At 41.0% G+C, this 18,559-nt stretch overlaps 1 protein-coding gene across 1 annotated transcript; it reads right to left on the bottom strand.

Annotated features, from left to right (window-relative positions):
* Positions 1-7,246: 7,246 nt before the first annotated feature.
* LOC107191151 (CD9 antigen-like) lies at positions 7,247-17,010 on the bottom strand. Its single transcript, XM_015580116.1, has 4 exons — positions 16,945-17,010; positions 9,154-9,465; positions 8,102-8,374; positions 7,247-7,435 (listed from the first exon to the last, which is right to left on the bottom strand). The coding sequence occupies exons 1-4, from the start codon at positions 17,008-17,010 to the stop codon at positions 7,283-7,285; spliced, it is 804 nt and encodes a 267-aa protein (XP_015435602.1). The 3' UTR covers positions 7,247-7,282.
* Between the last annotated feature and the right edge of the window lie 1,549 nt (positions 17,011-18,559).

Genomic DNA, 18,559 nt, shown 5'->3' with positions numbered 1-18,559 from the left:
CTTCAACAGATGAGACAGTAAATATCATGTTGTTCCAAATGAATCTGTAAGGGTATGAATTATTATATTGTTGTATAGAATTTTTATGTAGTATAGAGGCTAATTAATGGAATAATTAGAAAGTATTGATTAAAAATTGTTGAACACATTAAAGTAGATCAAATAGTGTTTAAAAAAAAAAGTAAAATAACAGAAAGGATTAGAGGAAGTCTTTGGATGTGATGGCCTCATGCACTTAGTCTGTGAGAGGAATTCAAGGAATGATACTGTATAAGTGTCACAGAAAAAAGAAAACTCTGAATAGTTCCATTAAGTGTATATTGAACTCTTCGAACATCATTGGTAACATTTACTTGTGTAATATACATAAGTTGGAAATAAACGTACACCTGGTAATCACGTGTACGGATGTTCAACGTGCAGTGTCTGGTTCTGTTTTGTAAATTCGTAAAATGTGGCAAACGTGTGACACCATTTGTTTTTGCGTGAACATTTAAAAGTGCGCAAGGACAGAGCAAAACCTGTTCTAGGTACCAAAGGATTAATTTCAGTGTGTTGTCTTCATGAGTACGGATTATAAAATTACGTTAAAGTCAGACGCATACTTTGTTCTTTTGGCAGAAAATATAATATACAATGTATATATAAGACGTGTGTTAAAAAAGAATCGATAATGAAATTAGTGAGAATGAAAATATCTCATTCAAAAATCAGTAAGAAAATATGTATATACATGTATATATATATATAGGTTTATGTAAGTATATATAAATATATTAATATCAAAATGAAGAATATTATACGAGTGATGATCTCATATATTTTATGATTATACCTTGCTCGTCGATTGTTTAGCATTTATATATATATATTTTTTTTTGTAACATTAATACACTGGACACTAAACGCAGATTCTCAAACAGTTTCCGAATATATACTTTTGTTCTTTTCCTCCACGTCTTGTTCGCCAGATTTGTCATATACATAAATTCACATTTATCGCTCGTATTTATTAAAAAAAAAATATCGTAAACAAAGAATTCGATTATATTTATAAAAGTGAACACAGATTATATGATGATGGGTGTATGGTTCTAATCGCAAAAAAGTACAATGAAATTACACGTTGCTGCGTAAAAATGATGAATACAATCGTCTATATTAACTCTTTGGAAACATTGTAGGATATTATGTATTTTAACATCTGCTTCACAATTAATGAATAAATTTACATTTCTCTTTCAATTAATAGATGCTTCAGTATTTCACGGTTTACTTTGGATGCAGTTGGGTACCCCACCCCAACTGCATCAGCGGCCCCGGCAGGCGACGTGTGCGCGGAGCGGGCAGCCACCAAGGCATAAGCCCCGGCCCCCCGCGATCCCGCACACATGCGCCCGCCAAACCCCCGGTAGGTCCAGCCTGCCCGGACGCGCGCGCGGAGCGAGGAGCTATTGAGGCCTAAGCCCCAGCTCCCCATGTCCGCGCACGCGCCCGCCCCACCCGCGCAGGCCCAGCCTGCGAGGAGAGCGAGGCGGGACGCCTACGGAGGGACCCGCCCCCCGTCGACGTCCGCAGAGCCGGCCGTGCGGGTCCCCCGGCCACGTCCACGGCTCCGCCTCGCTCTCCTTCTTTCGCGGCGAGCGGGATCGCGCCTTTCGCGATCCCGCTCGTCGTCCTCCTTCCGCGAGACAACAGTCTCGCAGAAGGAGGACACCGCTTTCCAGGACCTCCCGCTCCCGACCATGGCTGTGACCACAGCCGGGAGCGAGAGGTCGTGCCCCACCTCCAACCGGAGTGCCCGCCTTTCCCTGGCAAAGGCCGGGCACTCCTAAAAAAAAAATGTAAGATTGAGTCGCGCGAGTGGCTCTTTCGGAGTTTTTCTTTTCCACTGCTTAGTTATCTAATCCCTGCTCCCATATCCCAAGCTTAGGAGGCCCCAATTCCAGCAATGACTAAGATACGAGGAAGGAGACGACGTCGAGAGGACACGCGAAGGGTGGCAGGATTGCTGACGGGACACGCGATACTAAAACATCATTTGGCAAGGATGGGAGAGGTGCAGGACGAGCGATGCGAGTTCTGCGACGAGGTGGTGGCGGAATCGGCCGAACACATCTTAATGAGATGCCAGGGGTTAATGGAGCCCCGATTCAAGAAACTTCGTAAGGCGATACTAGACGAAGACGATGTACCGCAATTGGCCATAAGGGGATTACAGGAGTTTGCGCAGGGGGGGGGGAGTGAAAAAAGAAAGGAAAGAATTCGGTGGGATAAGGGAGGAAGGGGTGAGCGTGTCATAACCAGGTAGCGGGAAAAAATAATTTTGAAAAAGAAGAAAAGCGATAATAAATACACACACATGTATAATAATAAAATAATGTTAAGGAGAAGAGAAGGAATACTATTAACAAATAGAAAGATACGGTAAGTAAAGAAATATATATACATAATATAATGAGAAGCTAGAAAGACATGCGACAATAAAGAAGAAAAGATAAAGAAAAACACACAAATAATTAAAACGATAGAAAAAAAAAAAGATCATAAGAAACTAAACACGCGTTTAACCGGAAATCTAGCGACACAAGGGAACCTGACTTCACAGCACAATAGGGATACGTATTGTGAAAGAGTGAGGCTAATGTTTGTCTCGAAGCTCGATCCATGTGGACCTTACGTGAAGAGGGAGGGTGTAGGGGGAGAGTTTCGGTGGCTCTCGTCCAGGCACAAAGCTCCCTCTCAGTCCCCCCCCGAACCCGCGAAGGTACCCGGTTTCACCAACCGAGAATTTACAAGGGTGAAGGGACAGGATGCTTCAGGTTCTCTGAAACGTAGTATATAAACGCGGATCCGACTTGCACAAGCGGGGTGATGGGATACGAGTTGGGAGGGTAAAGCAGACAGGGGGTGTAAACCTGCCGACTTGCTCCCCGAAGACCACTCGTGAAGAGGTATCACGGGGGAAAAGATAGATGGGGAACCCTGTCGAATCCAGCCGTATTTAGCCTCTCAGTCCCCGCCGTGATCCTGGGACGACGGAAAACTCTTCTCTAAGAGCCAGTACCCTCCATAGGGATCACGGTGACGAAAACTCACAGGATTCGCGGAGAACAACGGACCGGGTGGGTTCCGGGAAGTAGCCCGGGGGTGGTGAGGGCTCGGAACCCGAAGACCGCCCGTGGAGGGGGTGGGTGGAAATATTTGTCCAAGGACGGGACAAATAGGCCTGAATTCCCCTCCGTTCTCGATCTAGTTTAAGATAGGCATCAGGGAGTCCGATCGCGGACGTTGGCACGGGCTTGCGTACACCGAGCGTACATTCAAACACCAGCCCGTGACGGCGTTCCGTGGGCAAAGGGCACCGATACCGAACAGCATGCGGGATAGCGATTAAGGACGCGTGGTCACACACTGGACCGGGAGGATCTCCGACAGGATGCTACCGGAACAGAAGTAAGATACTTAGATGCCAGGAGCGCTCATTCGGGCCCGAGGGAAGGGGGGCGATGGCCGTTCCAGGTATTAAACCCTTCGGGGGCCTGGTCGTGCCGCCTTGAATGGATTATAACGCGTAGGGGCCCGAATGCGATTCCGGACAGCGGGGTGTATACTGGCGAACCGAGTCCCGGAAGCATGAAGGGCATGCCTTTGCGGGACCACGGCCCAACGAGCCCCGCGGACATCGTATACCGGAAGGCAGTTCTGTACGAACGAAGCACCGGTCGTAGGGTATGGCATTACCGAAAATAGGCCCCATGTGCCGGTAAACATTCGTGACCCCGGAACACACATGTCGACGGGTCACGGAGGCGCTTGGCACACGCTGCAACGATCCGTGGTACGCCTGAGGGAGAGAGCGTCAACCATTAGGGAGGGGTGATTAATGACCCAGAACGCGAGCGGTGGTCCCTGATGAACCTGATATTTCCTCTTCGGAGAAATTTCGGCGAAGTCCGAGACTTTATGGAGAGTTTTATGGAAAGACTTTTATGGAACTTGTAGTAGTATGACAAAAGATATTGTTCCCAGTGATATTGGCTTAGTTTTGAATCGTTCTGTTCGTCCATATCGAGCTGTTGTTTCTGCTTCCATAGTTGCTTCTACTCAGTTGCCGTCTTTTGCGTTTTCAATGTATGATACGAAGAATGATATTATAGGTGTTTCGCCCAATAAAGTGCTATCCGCAGCTACAGTGATGGTCCGGCTGCGAGCTCCCTGGGGCACAGATTTTGGTGATTATGCGACTTCGTCCTCCATTCTCACTTTGATCTTTTCAGGGTATTATAATGGTACCATAACTTATTCTGGAACCATTTGGTTTCAGTTAGCGCCACATAAAGTGGCTAGTAAGGTTTCTGATGTTTTAGATCGTTTTTCATCTAATCCGCGTAGTTCGAACGAGTCCGGGTTAATGAACATTGATGTACCAGAGTTAACTCCTAAACCAACAGTTTTCAAGTGTAAATTATTTGCACGTTAATAAAACGCCATACAAACATCGAGTAAATTCAAAAAACTTTTCTATAATTTTACGTTACGAACGTATGATAATTGACAAAATAACTGTGCAACTCGCAAAGTTACTCAAAGACTGAAGATTCTAGAGCCCGTAATTATAGCGATTGGATCATCATCTTTTAAATTGCTCGTTGGTCTCTTCTTTCTTCTCTTTTACTCGATAAGCGTTTCTATATTCTTAAATCGCATTATTTTTTTTTTGCATACATAACATCAGATATATATATATGTATATATACGTGTAGATCAGGCCTAACTAAACATTCGCCTGTGGAACCACATAAACAATAACACCAGCCTGCACCACTTGCTTCTGTTGTGTCGTCATCGTCATCTTCGGGCAGGAGGTGCGGGCGCATACTGATTGTCCTCACTTTCGGCACTTTTGAGGTCCCTACTCAGAGGATCTTGGTGACCGTTGATATGCTTACTTAGTATGTGTTGGAAGTGGGGCAGTCACAGTCACAGGTTAGTGTTATTATTTATGTGACTCCATGGGCGAATGTTTGTCCACGCCTGGTGTAGATAATTATCTATACACTTAACCAGAACTTCTCAAACGTTAACGATTACAAACGTATATTACTGACCGCGAATATAATTAAATTAGAACACTTTCACTTATAAAAGAAGTTATTCATAAATCAGTTCAAGAATTCCTGGTTAATAAAAGAGAGTGTACAATGTGTCGTCACATTTACTGAACAGTGTGTGTTGTGTTTGAACTTTTCATACAAAAGACGTGAAACGCATAAAATAATGTTCCAGTAAAGCGATCAATTAACATGTTGCTCACCATTTAATCTTTATATCATCTGGTATATAATACAATTTACCGTTTGTCATTTCATTGATGGGTTCAGATATTGGTAAGCAATATGTTATTCCTAACAAATGATTAACCTGATAAATAAGGGACTCAACTTTTACAGACTAGATACTATGACCTTTACTTCGCATATTTTGATTTGAAACGCACTCGAAACAAGAGAATTCCCGCAATTTTTTGTACCATACTGATCACCCAAGATACAATATACGCAAAGATCAATTTGTCTTTAGCCTACGCTAGATCATTTGACGATGAATGTTAGATGAACAATTGATAAACATCTGCTCTATTCGCTATAGTCGTGGATAATCTATAAAACATTCATTGTCAAATATATCGATCACTTCTATAAGACACAACTATTCCAAAAGCAGCTCTTTTTCGTTACACCGAAACACTTCAGACCCCTTATGGGTGAAGATTTTTCGTATGTACCAATAGCAGCGATTTTAATACAACATGAAATTCCACATTCTTTTTTTTTTTTAAACTTTTCTGAGAGCGCTCCGATTAATCGCTGTTAAATAATTTTGTCCGCCGGGACAGTTTCTTAAAAAAATATTACATCCTCAAAGCGTCGTACACCAATAAAATAGATTACACGAATTTCCAGAATCTTATAAAAATTAGATGCTTCTGTTTTTAGCTATGTCCTCTCTGTTAAATGTCTACCGCTTTCTTTTACTTTTAAGATAACATGGATAGACTATAACGCTACAAGAGACAAAACCGCTTAGTAGCGTCCTTACAATTAATATAATCTCATTTGGACATCAATATTAATTATCAGATCGATCATCTCAGAGCATCTTGTGATACTATAATATGTATGTATATATATATTTATATAGATGTATGTATGTACGTACGTTGAAACTGGTATATTGGCAACAGAACAATTGTAGATTGTACGTGAATTCTTGTGTAGTATCAGTTTCAAAGCTGTTCACGCGTCTTAAAATCGCATCAAAGAAACAGTAAAAAATGTCTCCAAAAAGTCGTCACCTAATAATACAAATTATTACATAGAATCTGTTTTGTTGCGTTTTCACAGAAGACGAAAAATGATCGATCGGCAGTTTAGAGTGCACAATGAACCACGTACGTGAAACTTCGAGACAGTATAAAACGTTCTTTGGTAAATAAACCAGTTGCAACAAACAAACAAAATTCGTCGAATCCTTATTGTTCGCGCGAAACTCATGCTCTCCCTCACTCTCGCTTTGTCCACTCGCTCCTTAACATATTAACGTTAGTTTGGTCTACTACTTTGGCCTAACAGAAATTGTAAATCATATAGGTACTCCGTAAAAAAAAAAAATAATAAAGAAAAAGAAACTAAATGCTCGTCCGCAGTAAGTCTTTCGCGTGGAAGGAGACACAGCCGAAAAGAGCATTTGGCAGTAAGAAAAAAACTGTGAATGCACGCGTATCTTCCCTTTGGCGCTGAACCGAATGAACGTCTTCGTTACAATTCTCATAAATGCCAATATACGATGGAACTGTATACAACCACAATGATCATGTTACAGTAGTGAATGCTTGGAAAACAGACGATATCGCAAATACGAACAGCAAAATTACAAAGAGATGTAAAATATATGTCGGTAAAAAAGAAAACTGTCATTTGTTCTTTTTTTTTTGTTCGTTCCTGAGCAGGATTCATAATACACACAACCGTCCGAAAGTTTTGGAACGGTAACAGGGTTAAAGAATACTGACACTATACGACGCTTGCCGCGTCGTTGATGCGCATGACAATTCGTTGATCAGTCGAACTCCAAGAGACAGTGAGAAATACCAGGGAACTTAATTCGAATTGGCACACAGAGATCAAATCGTGATACCGGCTAGTTAGAGTTTCTGACACAACGATATGTGACGTACGGATGGATTTAGAAGACGGCGTCCGGGACCACGCGTTCCGATTCAAGCTTTGTATCTGTCGGACGAACCGATCGTGCAGCATAGCACAAGGGAGAAGATCAGCCCGAGAAGCTCCAAGATGCCGATCCCAGCGGCGACGCCTATCACGATGTTCTTGTGGCTGTTCAATGCGTCCATCAGCCTGTCTATGCAACCCTGCCGGGAGGAAAGAGATTTGTGAGGTTTAATCGAGGCCAGGCTTTCACGACGATTGGCGCATTAACACGTTCAACCGGGCGTGATTCCACCGGTGAGTCATGACAATTGTTCTCAGCACAGAGCCGGCTTTCGACAGGCTTGTGTACACGCTGATGCAGAATGTGGAAGGAAGACGAAATTGATAGCCTGTCAAACTTCATTGCATAGGGTTTCATCAAAGAAAAGAATTGTCTTTAGAATATCCTTCATGAAATGTGAACAATTCATCTGTTACATTAGTCGGTGGATCAGAAACAGTTCAATTATCTGTATTTTATTAAGGATATTCATTCGCAGCAGTTATATCTCAAAACATATTTCTCTGACACAATGAATTATAGATAGAGATTTTGGTGGCCCGTCATCCTCTATACTTTGCATCAGGTTTCGTAAAGAACAAGAATTGTTTTTAGAACTCTTCATGAAATGTAATTGAATTTCTTTGCGACAGTCATGTCCAGCTTTGTTCTCTTCTGTACACATAAAGGTTTCTCCTTCAAAACAGATTTAACCACTTCCAGTACAGTGACACATGTTCTGTATTGTGCTACTGTCTTTCAGTATACAATTTCATAAAGAGATCTAATTCACTTGTACAAGACAATTATGAATAAAAGAGATTACCTCGTTGTAAATTGCTGGGCTGACCTCGCTGCCTACTTTAATATTCCTGGCTAATGTGCAGTACGGGCTCTCCTTGTCCTTGCAGCAAGACTCCGGTACTTTGTACATATTGTTCACATCTCCTGAAACGGTTAAGCTCACAGGAATTGAGAAATCTCTTGTGGCGTATTTACTGCCGGTCCAGTCGGATGGACCAGTGGCGCCACAACATCCGAGATCGGACTGAAACGCGTCTATGGCCCCTGTGTGAGCGGTGTCAATGCCGTATTTATTCTGAAAAAGAGATTACATTGATGATTACTCGCTAAAGATACAGAGTGTTACAAAATTATAGGTAATATAAACTGTACAGATTGATGGAAATTAGAATTAACAAAAAAAAGTTTTAATGAACACAGGTCATCATTGGATTGCAGATTTGTATGTGAATACAATTTTTATGTGCTAACTCACAGAAACTGGAGTAAATTAAAATAGGAACCATATTAAACTAACAAACTTTTAGCTGTACTAAACTTTAAACAATCATATATTCTATATTTTCTACAATATTCCACCGGTTTGTACAATGTGTAGTACATTAAATTGAATCGGTTCACATGTGTTATTTAATTAAATAACTCATTACTTATTTCAGCTTTGGATCAATCAACCGTTAAAACATTTAATCAGTAGTACAAAAGGTACTGTTCCCAGATTTATTTTAATTTCATGTAACGTGTCACCGCATTTCTACAGAGAATGCCACGACGAACAGCTGTGTAATTCACTGGATTAAGTGATTGTAATAAAACTATCAGTCGTGTGGCGTGTTGAGGACGGTGAAAAAAGAAAAAGCTAAACGAACAGACACTTCAACGGGTGTCTAATTCAAGAAGATGAATGGAGCAATTATAGTCGTCTGATCAGATAGCCGGGTTTAGAAAATAGCCGAATGGACTAATTATAGACGCCCAAGATGGACAAGACTGGTGGCGCGAGTAATTGCAAACTCCCTTAACGGACACACTGCGAGTGTTTAGTTCGCGATCGTCTTGAGTAATTGTCGATACCTTAACGGTATTTATCACGGAAGACTTGACCAGCTCCTCGAGGCAATTCCTATTGCTGTACAGCCACGCTGCGGCCGCGATTTGCGCGACGATAACCACCAGAAGGCAGCTGAAGAAAGCGACCAGAATGCACTGGGACGAACGAAAGGCGCCGCAACAGCCCAGAAAGGACACGATCAGCATCAGGATCCCAGCGGAGAGGAGGATGTAAAGGCCAGCGTTGAAATTGTGCTGTTCTTGAGTTAGGGACATCAGGAATGTCTGGTCCGTTAGCATCCATACTGCCAGGACCGCTGCTGCCAGCCCCACACCCTGAAAGTTGAAACACAATTACAACCTCTAGACAATTTAATGCTGGACACGTTGACTGGTCACAGCGATTGGAGACGTCGTTAAATTATATGAAGAAACATTTGATTTTCAAGACGGTAACATGTACTATCTTGTAGATGTAATTGTATGTTGTCGTCATCCGATCAGTCTTTCCAAATACAATAAATTTCATTTCAGACATTTTTTTATAAAGTCGATAGATAACGAATTAGATCAGTTAATCACTTTTTATTGGATCACGAAATTTAAGGAACTACAAATTTAAAATATGACCAGTTTCAATTTCTGCTGCTTCAATAATATTAAAACGTGTTCTGGTTCTTGTTTCTCTTAAGTATACGAACAATTTGAGTTATATACGATACACTCTCGGAGCGAATGCTTCGCGAACGTCGCAAAAAAAAAAAAGGTCAGAGGGGAGAGAAACCGGGAAAGTCCCCGGCTTAACATGGAAACGTTCACATCTGGTGGGCAGACCATTGTAAAGGGCACGGTCCCGTTCTGGCTGGCCCTGGTCGTTTCGCAAGAATACTTCATTATTTATCCATACAAACGCATTGTGAGCGGCGCTTAAGCCGTAAACCGGAACACTCGTCCCAGGCTTTCTCGGTTTCAATAGGGCTAAAAAGGTCAGGTATATTTTTGCGACAAAATAGGAAGAGACGTGCCCCCCCCCCCATGTTCACGATGCGTCATATGCAGTATGTATACATACACCGTTCCCATGGAAACTGGACTGGCCCTCGTTTTAACGAACGAGAACTATCTATCAAAGTTCTACACGTTATAAAGGGATTTATTTGGAAAGTGGTGTAGTCCATTTATTCCTACTCGTTAGTTATTATAACTATAGAAACTATATTATAAATTACCCTCGATACTGGACTTACACTACTTTGACAATAAACGTGAATTCAAAAAAAAAAAAAAAAGAAAAAAGTGAAGAAGTCAAAATTCTTCACTGAAAAGCGCATTCAAACTTCAGCTTGGACTCCACTGCCCAAGCTAATAACTCTTGGGGCATTTTAATGCAAGCTGCGTTATTTTGGCTAAACTGTCCTAACAAAATACGATTGTCTTAAAATTATTTTAGAGTGTGACGAAGATGCGGCTGAGTCTCGAGTAAAACATCGTCAGAAGCAAGGAAACAGAAGAAATCGGAATGCACAAGATAGAAGACATTGTCTTAGGCCAGAAATATGACGAACTCAATCATCGTGGGTTCGAATCCAGCACCCAAAAGTCTCGACTTGGGGAGGCTAGGGGAAAAAGTAACGTAGGGGAAGGACCTCCCACTAATGCTCCTACCTCTTGAATTGGGAATTACAGAAATTTATGCCAAATTAACATTTGATTTAACATTTATTTCAGTACTTGAAATAAATTTACCAAATGGTAGGAGACCTTTCTCTTACGCCACTTTTTCCCCTAGTGTACACACTTCGATCGTTGGATCTCCAGCCGACCAAACGAAGAAGCTCTCCGACACAAGTAAGTAGTCGTAGGCGGTCACTTCTGTGTTCGGAAGATAGCCGGGGTAGGGGAGTTTTATCTGCAGAACATATACTGCGGTCATTTATCACTGCAACGGGCCTAAGTGGGTTGCATTATCCGCCGCGGCCAGTTTTCTTGAAAGTCCATCCTCCTTCGGGCGAATCCCGAGACAAGCCATTACTCGCTGCGGACTAGTGATGGGCACCATCGACTGAAAACTATTGAGTAAGTCGATAGTAACCAACTACTACTGTGAGTCGACTAATTTTTTAAACCATTGACTAATTCAGTTGACTGGATCGTGATTATTTTCATCGCGAAAAATAACAATTGTTTTGAATTGTAATTTTTCCATATTTTTCTTATGCATTACCTTGTAAACTAATCGTTTGAACTTCTCCGATAAAGTCAGATCGTTAATTGTTCAAAATAACTTGTTTACCACTTATATTTTTGAAATTCTATCTATGAACTAATAAATGATGCTGAAAATTTGATGACATAATCTATACATAATCACTAAAGCAAAATTTCAGTCGACTAAATAATCAATAGTATCTTGCAACTAAATAGTAATTAGTCGATAGTGCCCATCACTACTACGGACCCGGCGTGTTTACACGAGAGGGCGCCCTGGGGATCGCGGGAATAGGGGAGGGGGGAGGAGGTTCAGTAGGTTAAACCCGCGGAACGGTTCTTCGGACGTTCCACTGAACGTGTAATCTCGACGCAAGCGTGCCTGTCCCGGAACAGAGGACTTCCTGTATTCATGCCGCGTGTCCCGCCATCGAATATGCCTCCGAGCTGCGAATGCTGATGTAAGAAACAAATGCAAGAACCGTTCACGGTGTGGGATCGGTCGAGTCAAACGGATTCTTCGCGGATACGATCAGACGTCAAACATAGCCGCGGTAAATCAAGCCGGGGAGAGGCGGTCCGCCCAGCGGCGGTTTGTTGCTCGTGGATGTCGGCCGAAGCTCTGTCAAGTTACCGCGTGAAAGAAATTGTTCATTCTCTGCAAACATTCCTCTGAATTGAACTCAACGGTTTCTTTTTATTCAACAGATCATCCCACAAGTAACGGAGCTTTTTATGTTACCGGTGAAGGAAGAATTTTTCGGTCGATATTTAGGTCGGTGTAAGTATGAATAATTTTGGTTATGTTTCTCGAAGTGTGCGTATACATTGCGGAGCATACAATCGGTCCCATAAGTATTCGTAAATATTTTCCTATTCAGCCTTGCACAGCCATAAAAAGGTTTGCATTGCTCCGCGAAGATTTAGAACGCGCGGCTTAATGCATTCAAAAGCAAACACACCGCGTTCGCCGTCTGTCGCAACTTGCAAATTGCACGATGAATTTCAATAAGGCTTGCATAATTACATTTGCATATTACACAAGCCGTGTCTATTTTCCTACACATTAATAACGCGAACATCGTTTCCCTATGGTTCCCATTTCGTACATTTCATTTCGCTCTCGTTTAATCCCACTTGTATTGTCTGCAGCGGTAACCACAATCCCACTATTGCCCTTTAACAAACTGCGGGCTGTCAATGGAAATAATGACATAATTAAATTAAATTTTTAATTTCAATCTAACTTTCCGTTACTGACAACCAGATCGTGGAAATTTATGCAAATTCACGATTTCGGATATGCGTGTTCTTTCTTTCAAAATGGCGGATAGTGACAGGGAACGGGTTTTCTGCAAATTACGTATATTGTAAGTAACGTTGGTCGATATACAGTGGATTATTTATTGGTGCATTTAGTATTTCTCAGCCGTGTGGGACGATAACATTAAAATCTCGAAGACTGCAGAGCTCACTGACATTTACTTCAATAAACCGATGCCCACGCTTATTAAAGATTAACCGTTTAAACGGCCATAGTAACTGCGCTTATAAGAGGGTAACTAAACGTTGGTTAACTGTACGTAACGACTACATATTTCACGGTATATGTCCAACGGCGGACCATCCCACCGTCCATAGGTAATGGTAACTAAAGACAATGGCGAATATGTCACACGCGGCACCGTTTGATCTCCGTAACCGTTTCCCGCGTCGTGATCTCACTTTCAGGCGACGGAAATATACGTTTCCATGTTGCTCGACGGAATACTCATTAGCAGATTGCGTGTTAATTCGATTAACGAATCACGGGACACGTCCCGTTTTACGGCTCTGTCTTATACAGGGTGTATCATAGAAAAGGATAAAGTCACAAAATGGCGGGAAAAAAACCAATCAAACGGAAAAATATTTTTAGTAAATTGGCGGGGGTAAAAACTCTGGCCAATGCCTTCTGTTTAGTGTTCTTGGAATGTAAAATTGCCTGTTGGTTTCCCAAATGATTTCGTCTATTTACGACAGTTAGCGAATCCGATTCCCAAGGTATCAAATCATGGGATAGAAAATAGAAGACCGGGTGGGATGGCCGTGTTACGGCTTTTCTGTGAAAGCATTTGGCAGCTTTATACGACGCCAAGTATGCCAAGTTCAACATCGTTAGCCGCTATTCTACTTTCAGAAGTTATTCCACGAAGAAACGAAATAACTGACATATCTTGGACCAGTGTGCAATTTTTCCACGGATATCGGTCATTCCCGCGCAGGCGGGACGGTTCCGCCATATTGGATTCCTCCGAGTCTCATTTCCGTTAATATCCTCTAGGATCACATTCTAATGTTTCAGTATCTACATCTTCGATGTGGTCGAACTTGGTCTCTGCTTGAAATGTAATGTCCAAGTACCATAGTGTTTGAATTTTATTAAGTAATGTGTGGTATGTAATACCCTTGAGGGTACCAGCCGCTAAATGTGACATTTGCTACTTTTTCCGAATAGTTTGCTGTCCCTGGATGCTGCACTTGCCACCGATACACTTAAAGGCGTGGAAAATCCGAAACCCTGTTTGTTTTTACGAAGTCAAGAAAAGTATAAATTTTTTACAAAAACGAATACATATTTACTAACCAGATTAGTAAGTGCATACGATCACTAGGAAATGTATACATTTACTGAATGAAAACTTTTACTGTGACATATCGAACGTGATCGCTCGAAAGATCGCGCGAAACGCGACAGAAGTGAACTCTGGGGGCCGCGAACGGGGTGTAGTGTAGGATGCGGTCTCGTAGGAAGAACATATTCGCTTTCTGACTGGAAATCTATATTTAAACGCACTTATATGCCCGTTCAACATTTTCGAACTAGTCGCAACGCTTGTTGCGCGATGCTGACACAAGCGCTATTGTTAATCTTTCAGCAAATTGTTGACTCCCGATCCCCCCAAGCCAGGCTGCGTTCGATCGACGCGATTCGAAGGAATCTGAGTCACTACCTCAGTTCCTAGTTTCCGCGATATTATTAAAAATGATGAACACTTGGGGAACGAAAGATGGAGAAAACGTGATTCAACGTACGACGTTGACGTCCCGCTGAATCGATTACGGAACTTGTAAATCCACCGAAATTTAGGGCAAATATACACGATCAACGGGAGATATCGCGCGGCCACCCAGATGCAATCGATTCAGCTGTGCCCTCTCGAGGTCACGTGGCTCCGCGACAGAAAAAACTGCGACGATGCTAATTAAAGGAGGGTTCGCAACAAGTCAACGCACGCGATTACGAGAATACGTTTTCTTAACCTCGTAGAGAGGCACCTCAGACCGTCGTTCGAAGACGTGAAATGTGATGGAAAAAAGCAGACTGTTTAACCCACTCTTATTACTAGACTGCGGATTTTTATGCAAAATAACATTTTCTAAAGTAATTTGTAAAGACAAGAGCATATGTAGAAATTTATTTTTGCTCTCAAGTATCTTATTGGGTTCAGATTAAAATAGAAAAATCATTGGATGCGATGAAAGTTTTGTCTTTTATTGTATTTCACAAAGCCCTACGGGTTATAAATGCATCAAATCCAGAGTCTACTTATTACCCACAAGCCGAAATATAAATTATAAATTCTGACACAGAAAGTGACGTGACTATAATACTTTCAATATTTTTTTTTGTAATACAATATACACTTCACTATAAATTATGAAAAAAAAAAAATTATTTTTATTTCTGGAGAGAATGTGTCAATTTGAATAAATATCTTCAGAGCGTATATTTTTTAAGGTATTTCTAGATGGTACACAGAAAAATTGTAAGGTAACCAAGAGGGTTAATTTTCCATGGACGGCACTGCTTCAGTTTTGCCCTAAATATACCTATACGGTTTACCCTAAGTATACCAATAGACATAGTGTTTTCTTAATTTCGTAGATTTACTGGAGAGCAAGAATGGAATTAGATAGTTTTGCACACGTTTTGCCATGTGTTTTATAGTTTAATTATTAGAAAATCTGACAAACTCGAGATGTTTGCGGAAAAGGGTGTGCCTGGTACGCGTTGGCGACGCGTTCTATGGATTCTGTAAAGGACAAGGTAGAGATTTGGAAAAGGCTCGTGTACACCCAGATGCAATCGATCGAGCCAGGCTAGAATCGCCGTTGTTGCTAGGTAGGAAAAACGGTAAAACGAGATAGAAAAGAATCCCTAAAGGTCACGCTCGCCCACCGGAAGTCGCCACCCTCACTCCATTTTACTTCACTTTTTCAGTGAATAAAAAAAACAAATACATCTTGAAACTGTCTTAAATCTTAAAATTTCAGTCCAGAAGGGTATTGTTGACATTTAGTGAGATATTAAAAAATATACGGTAAAATTGCAATTTCACTGTACGAAACATTAGCTGGTTGTTGTAAGAATTTGTTTCAATTAATTCGTCGAGGACACGAAAAAACGAGAAGTTGACGTTACTTTTGATTGCGTTGCGCGCTGAGTAACGAATGTTCTTAATGTGGATCTTGATTAATTTATCTAATTATGCGATTAGTTCAGACCGTGTTCCATTTATCTACAGAACAAGTCCGCGTTTTAAGATAAATTAGAGGTTAACAGGGCAGTACAGTCATGCGGAATAAAGTGACGAGTGATGCTGGCCAACGTTGAATGTTCTGTCGAAAAATTTGTTGTAACAGACCAAATGAGGTGATATAAAAAATGCATTACAGCGAATAGAATATTCTATTTAGATTCTAATGATATTTTTGAAATTCTAATTAAATGAACCGAAGACTCCTGCTGTAAGCATTCATGTTCACGAACTCACAAGTAAGTAACGGATGAAAATCGTTTTTCCACACTATATGTTATAATAAATATGTTGAACAGAATTAGAAAATATACTTTAGTAAAACGTGCACGATTTAAAAACATATACGTTTGTGTACTTTTATCAGTTAACTTTTTACAACATAAACGAGGAATTTTTTGGAAAAAGTGGGTGTGTGCGGATACTTTGTTATCCTTCGTATCATCGGGTCGTTGCAACAGTCTTGATATTCAATGATACTTTCTTTTTTACATCAAGAAAGAAGTAGTCCCTATACACAATAATTTGTTCAACCTTCATCAGTTGTTATTCTAATTTATTACAGAAGAACAAGGGATGCTATCACCATATTCTAGCCATAGCAACGACCTAATGCTTAAACTTAACGAACCAAGTTGCACATAAATTATCATACGACTCGTTTGCATACTCATAACGGTCGTGGCACGCTCGCTACATTATGTCCCCTAATGAATAAAGCCACCCCTTCTCGTCACATCGCACGAAAAGTACAATGCATAATTTTATCGATCAATGGAGAACTTTATGAAGTCACCAGCAGAAAAATTACATTCCGTTATTTTCAACAGAACTGTCCCCCGTTGACATTGTAAAATTCAGTGAAAATAGCAATGATATATGGATGTAATTTGATGGAAAGTTATTCGAGCTAAATTGTACAAGTTTCTCTGTGGAACGGAGAGAGGGAGAAGCGCAGCAACAGATGAGAGATCGTTACACGATTATTCGTGGTAGAAAATATATGCTCCTCGCGAAATGAACTTACCCAGAATATGAGATTGATGCAGACCAATGCATACTTGACGAACCCGTGGCATTCCGAGAGCACCATTTCGCGTTTGTATGGTGCGCTGACACTCGACACTTGGTTAGATCGCTTGGCAAGTAATACAGGGAACACACGGAGCCTCGGGTGGCTGACGGAGAAACCGTTTACATTCGTTCGGACGCTAATACACGAGCGTCGAAGGGGAAGTTTTCTTTGGTGTTACTATTTATTTAATTTTGTGCTGATACATGCACCGAGGGAAAACACCGATCCATTCCACGCGACGATTTACAAGCTACTGTCACGGGATACAGACTGTCGGCGTTAGTTTTCACCGCGAGTGCAAGGTATGAAGAACAGACTTCAACAGACTGCTACTCTCGTTTAAAGCTTCTTGAAGCTGCAGCTTGTGACGTCGGCGAGCATCCCCTGTCTCTGTCTCTCTCCTTTGGTATATTCTTCTTCGTTCTACCCACAAATTCGTTGCATCGCCCTTTCCTTCTTCCATTGACGCTATACTGTTCTCTCTTTCGTATCTACCCGTTTATTACATTGTTCTCTTTCTATTTCCCCCCCTACTATCGAATTGCGCGCGTACACGTGAGTATATAGTACAGCGATGGTCAAAATAGTTGGACAATCTGCTTTCTATCCCTAGTGCCATCTATGACAACATGCTCAAGCTGTTAGCCGATTAATAAACTGTTTCTCCGTTGGATGTCGTTACAGTTAAATTCATGGAGTGCGTATCATAGATATATTGTATAATAGACTGCGCGGTATTATGATAGGGATGAAGCGAGACCGAAGGACAGAAGTAGCAATGGAGTCATTCCTCTCTCGCTCGTATATTGAAAAGAGAGGGGAGAAAGCGACTGGAGGTAGGGATGAATCGACACAAGTAAATACGAGTATATTACTCGATAGTTTTGTTTCGATACCAAGTACTTTTGGTTTCGATACCTGTGGTTACGATACCAAGTAGGTATCGAACAAAAGTACTCGTATCGAATTGAGTGAGTATCGACCACGGTCGTATCACCGACTCCTATATCTAGTCGGTGCTATTACACAGTACATCTCACACACACGGGGTCTCTTACGTATACGTTACCAATTCATGTAATTTTTAGAATATTGATATTAATTTATGAATCGAGACTATGGTTTCACAAATTTCGAGGTTGTGGATACAAGAATAAATTAAAATATCATTTTTATTAAGAATAATTAATTATATGCTTATTATTGTACTTATTTATACAGATTCTTTTAAGAAGAAATAAGGTAATAGGAATTGGGAGGAAGGTGGTGATCGGATTAATGAACAACGCATATGTACCGTTTTATTGTCTTTTATTTAAAGAATTCTAAGGAAATATACAGTTTACAATATAAGAGCACTAAGAGACATACAATTAAAATTATCGTATAAGATAATAAGATTGTCAACATTAATGGCATTTGGATTATTCCGACAAGCTGTTGTGGTACGCATGGAATTTTGACATTCATTTTAAGTCCCATTCATTTTTGTAGTAGATTGAAATATTCAAAGTCCCATTAATTTCAATGTCATTCCAATTTTGAAAGTGCTACATACGGTTCTCAT

Source organism: Dufourea novaeangliae, unplaced genomic scaffold (genome assembly GCF_001272555.1).
Source record: "Dufourea novaeangliae isolate 0120121106 unplaced genomic scaffold, ASM127255v1 scaffold241, whole genome shotgun sequence".
In the NCBI taxonomy this organism is placed as follows: Eukaryota; Metazoa; Arthropoda; class Insecta; order Hymenoptera; family Halictidae; genus Dufourea; species Dufourea novaeangliae.
The sequence above is the reverse complement of the archived record's forward strand: the minus strand, read 5'-3'. Positions and strand labels throughout refer to the sequence as shown.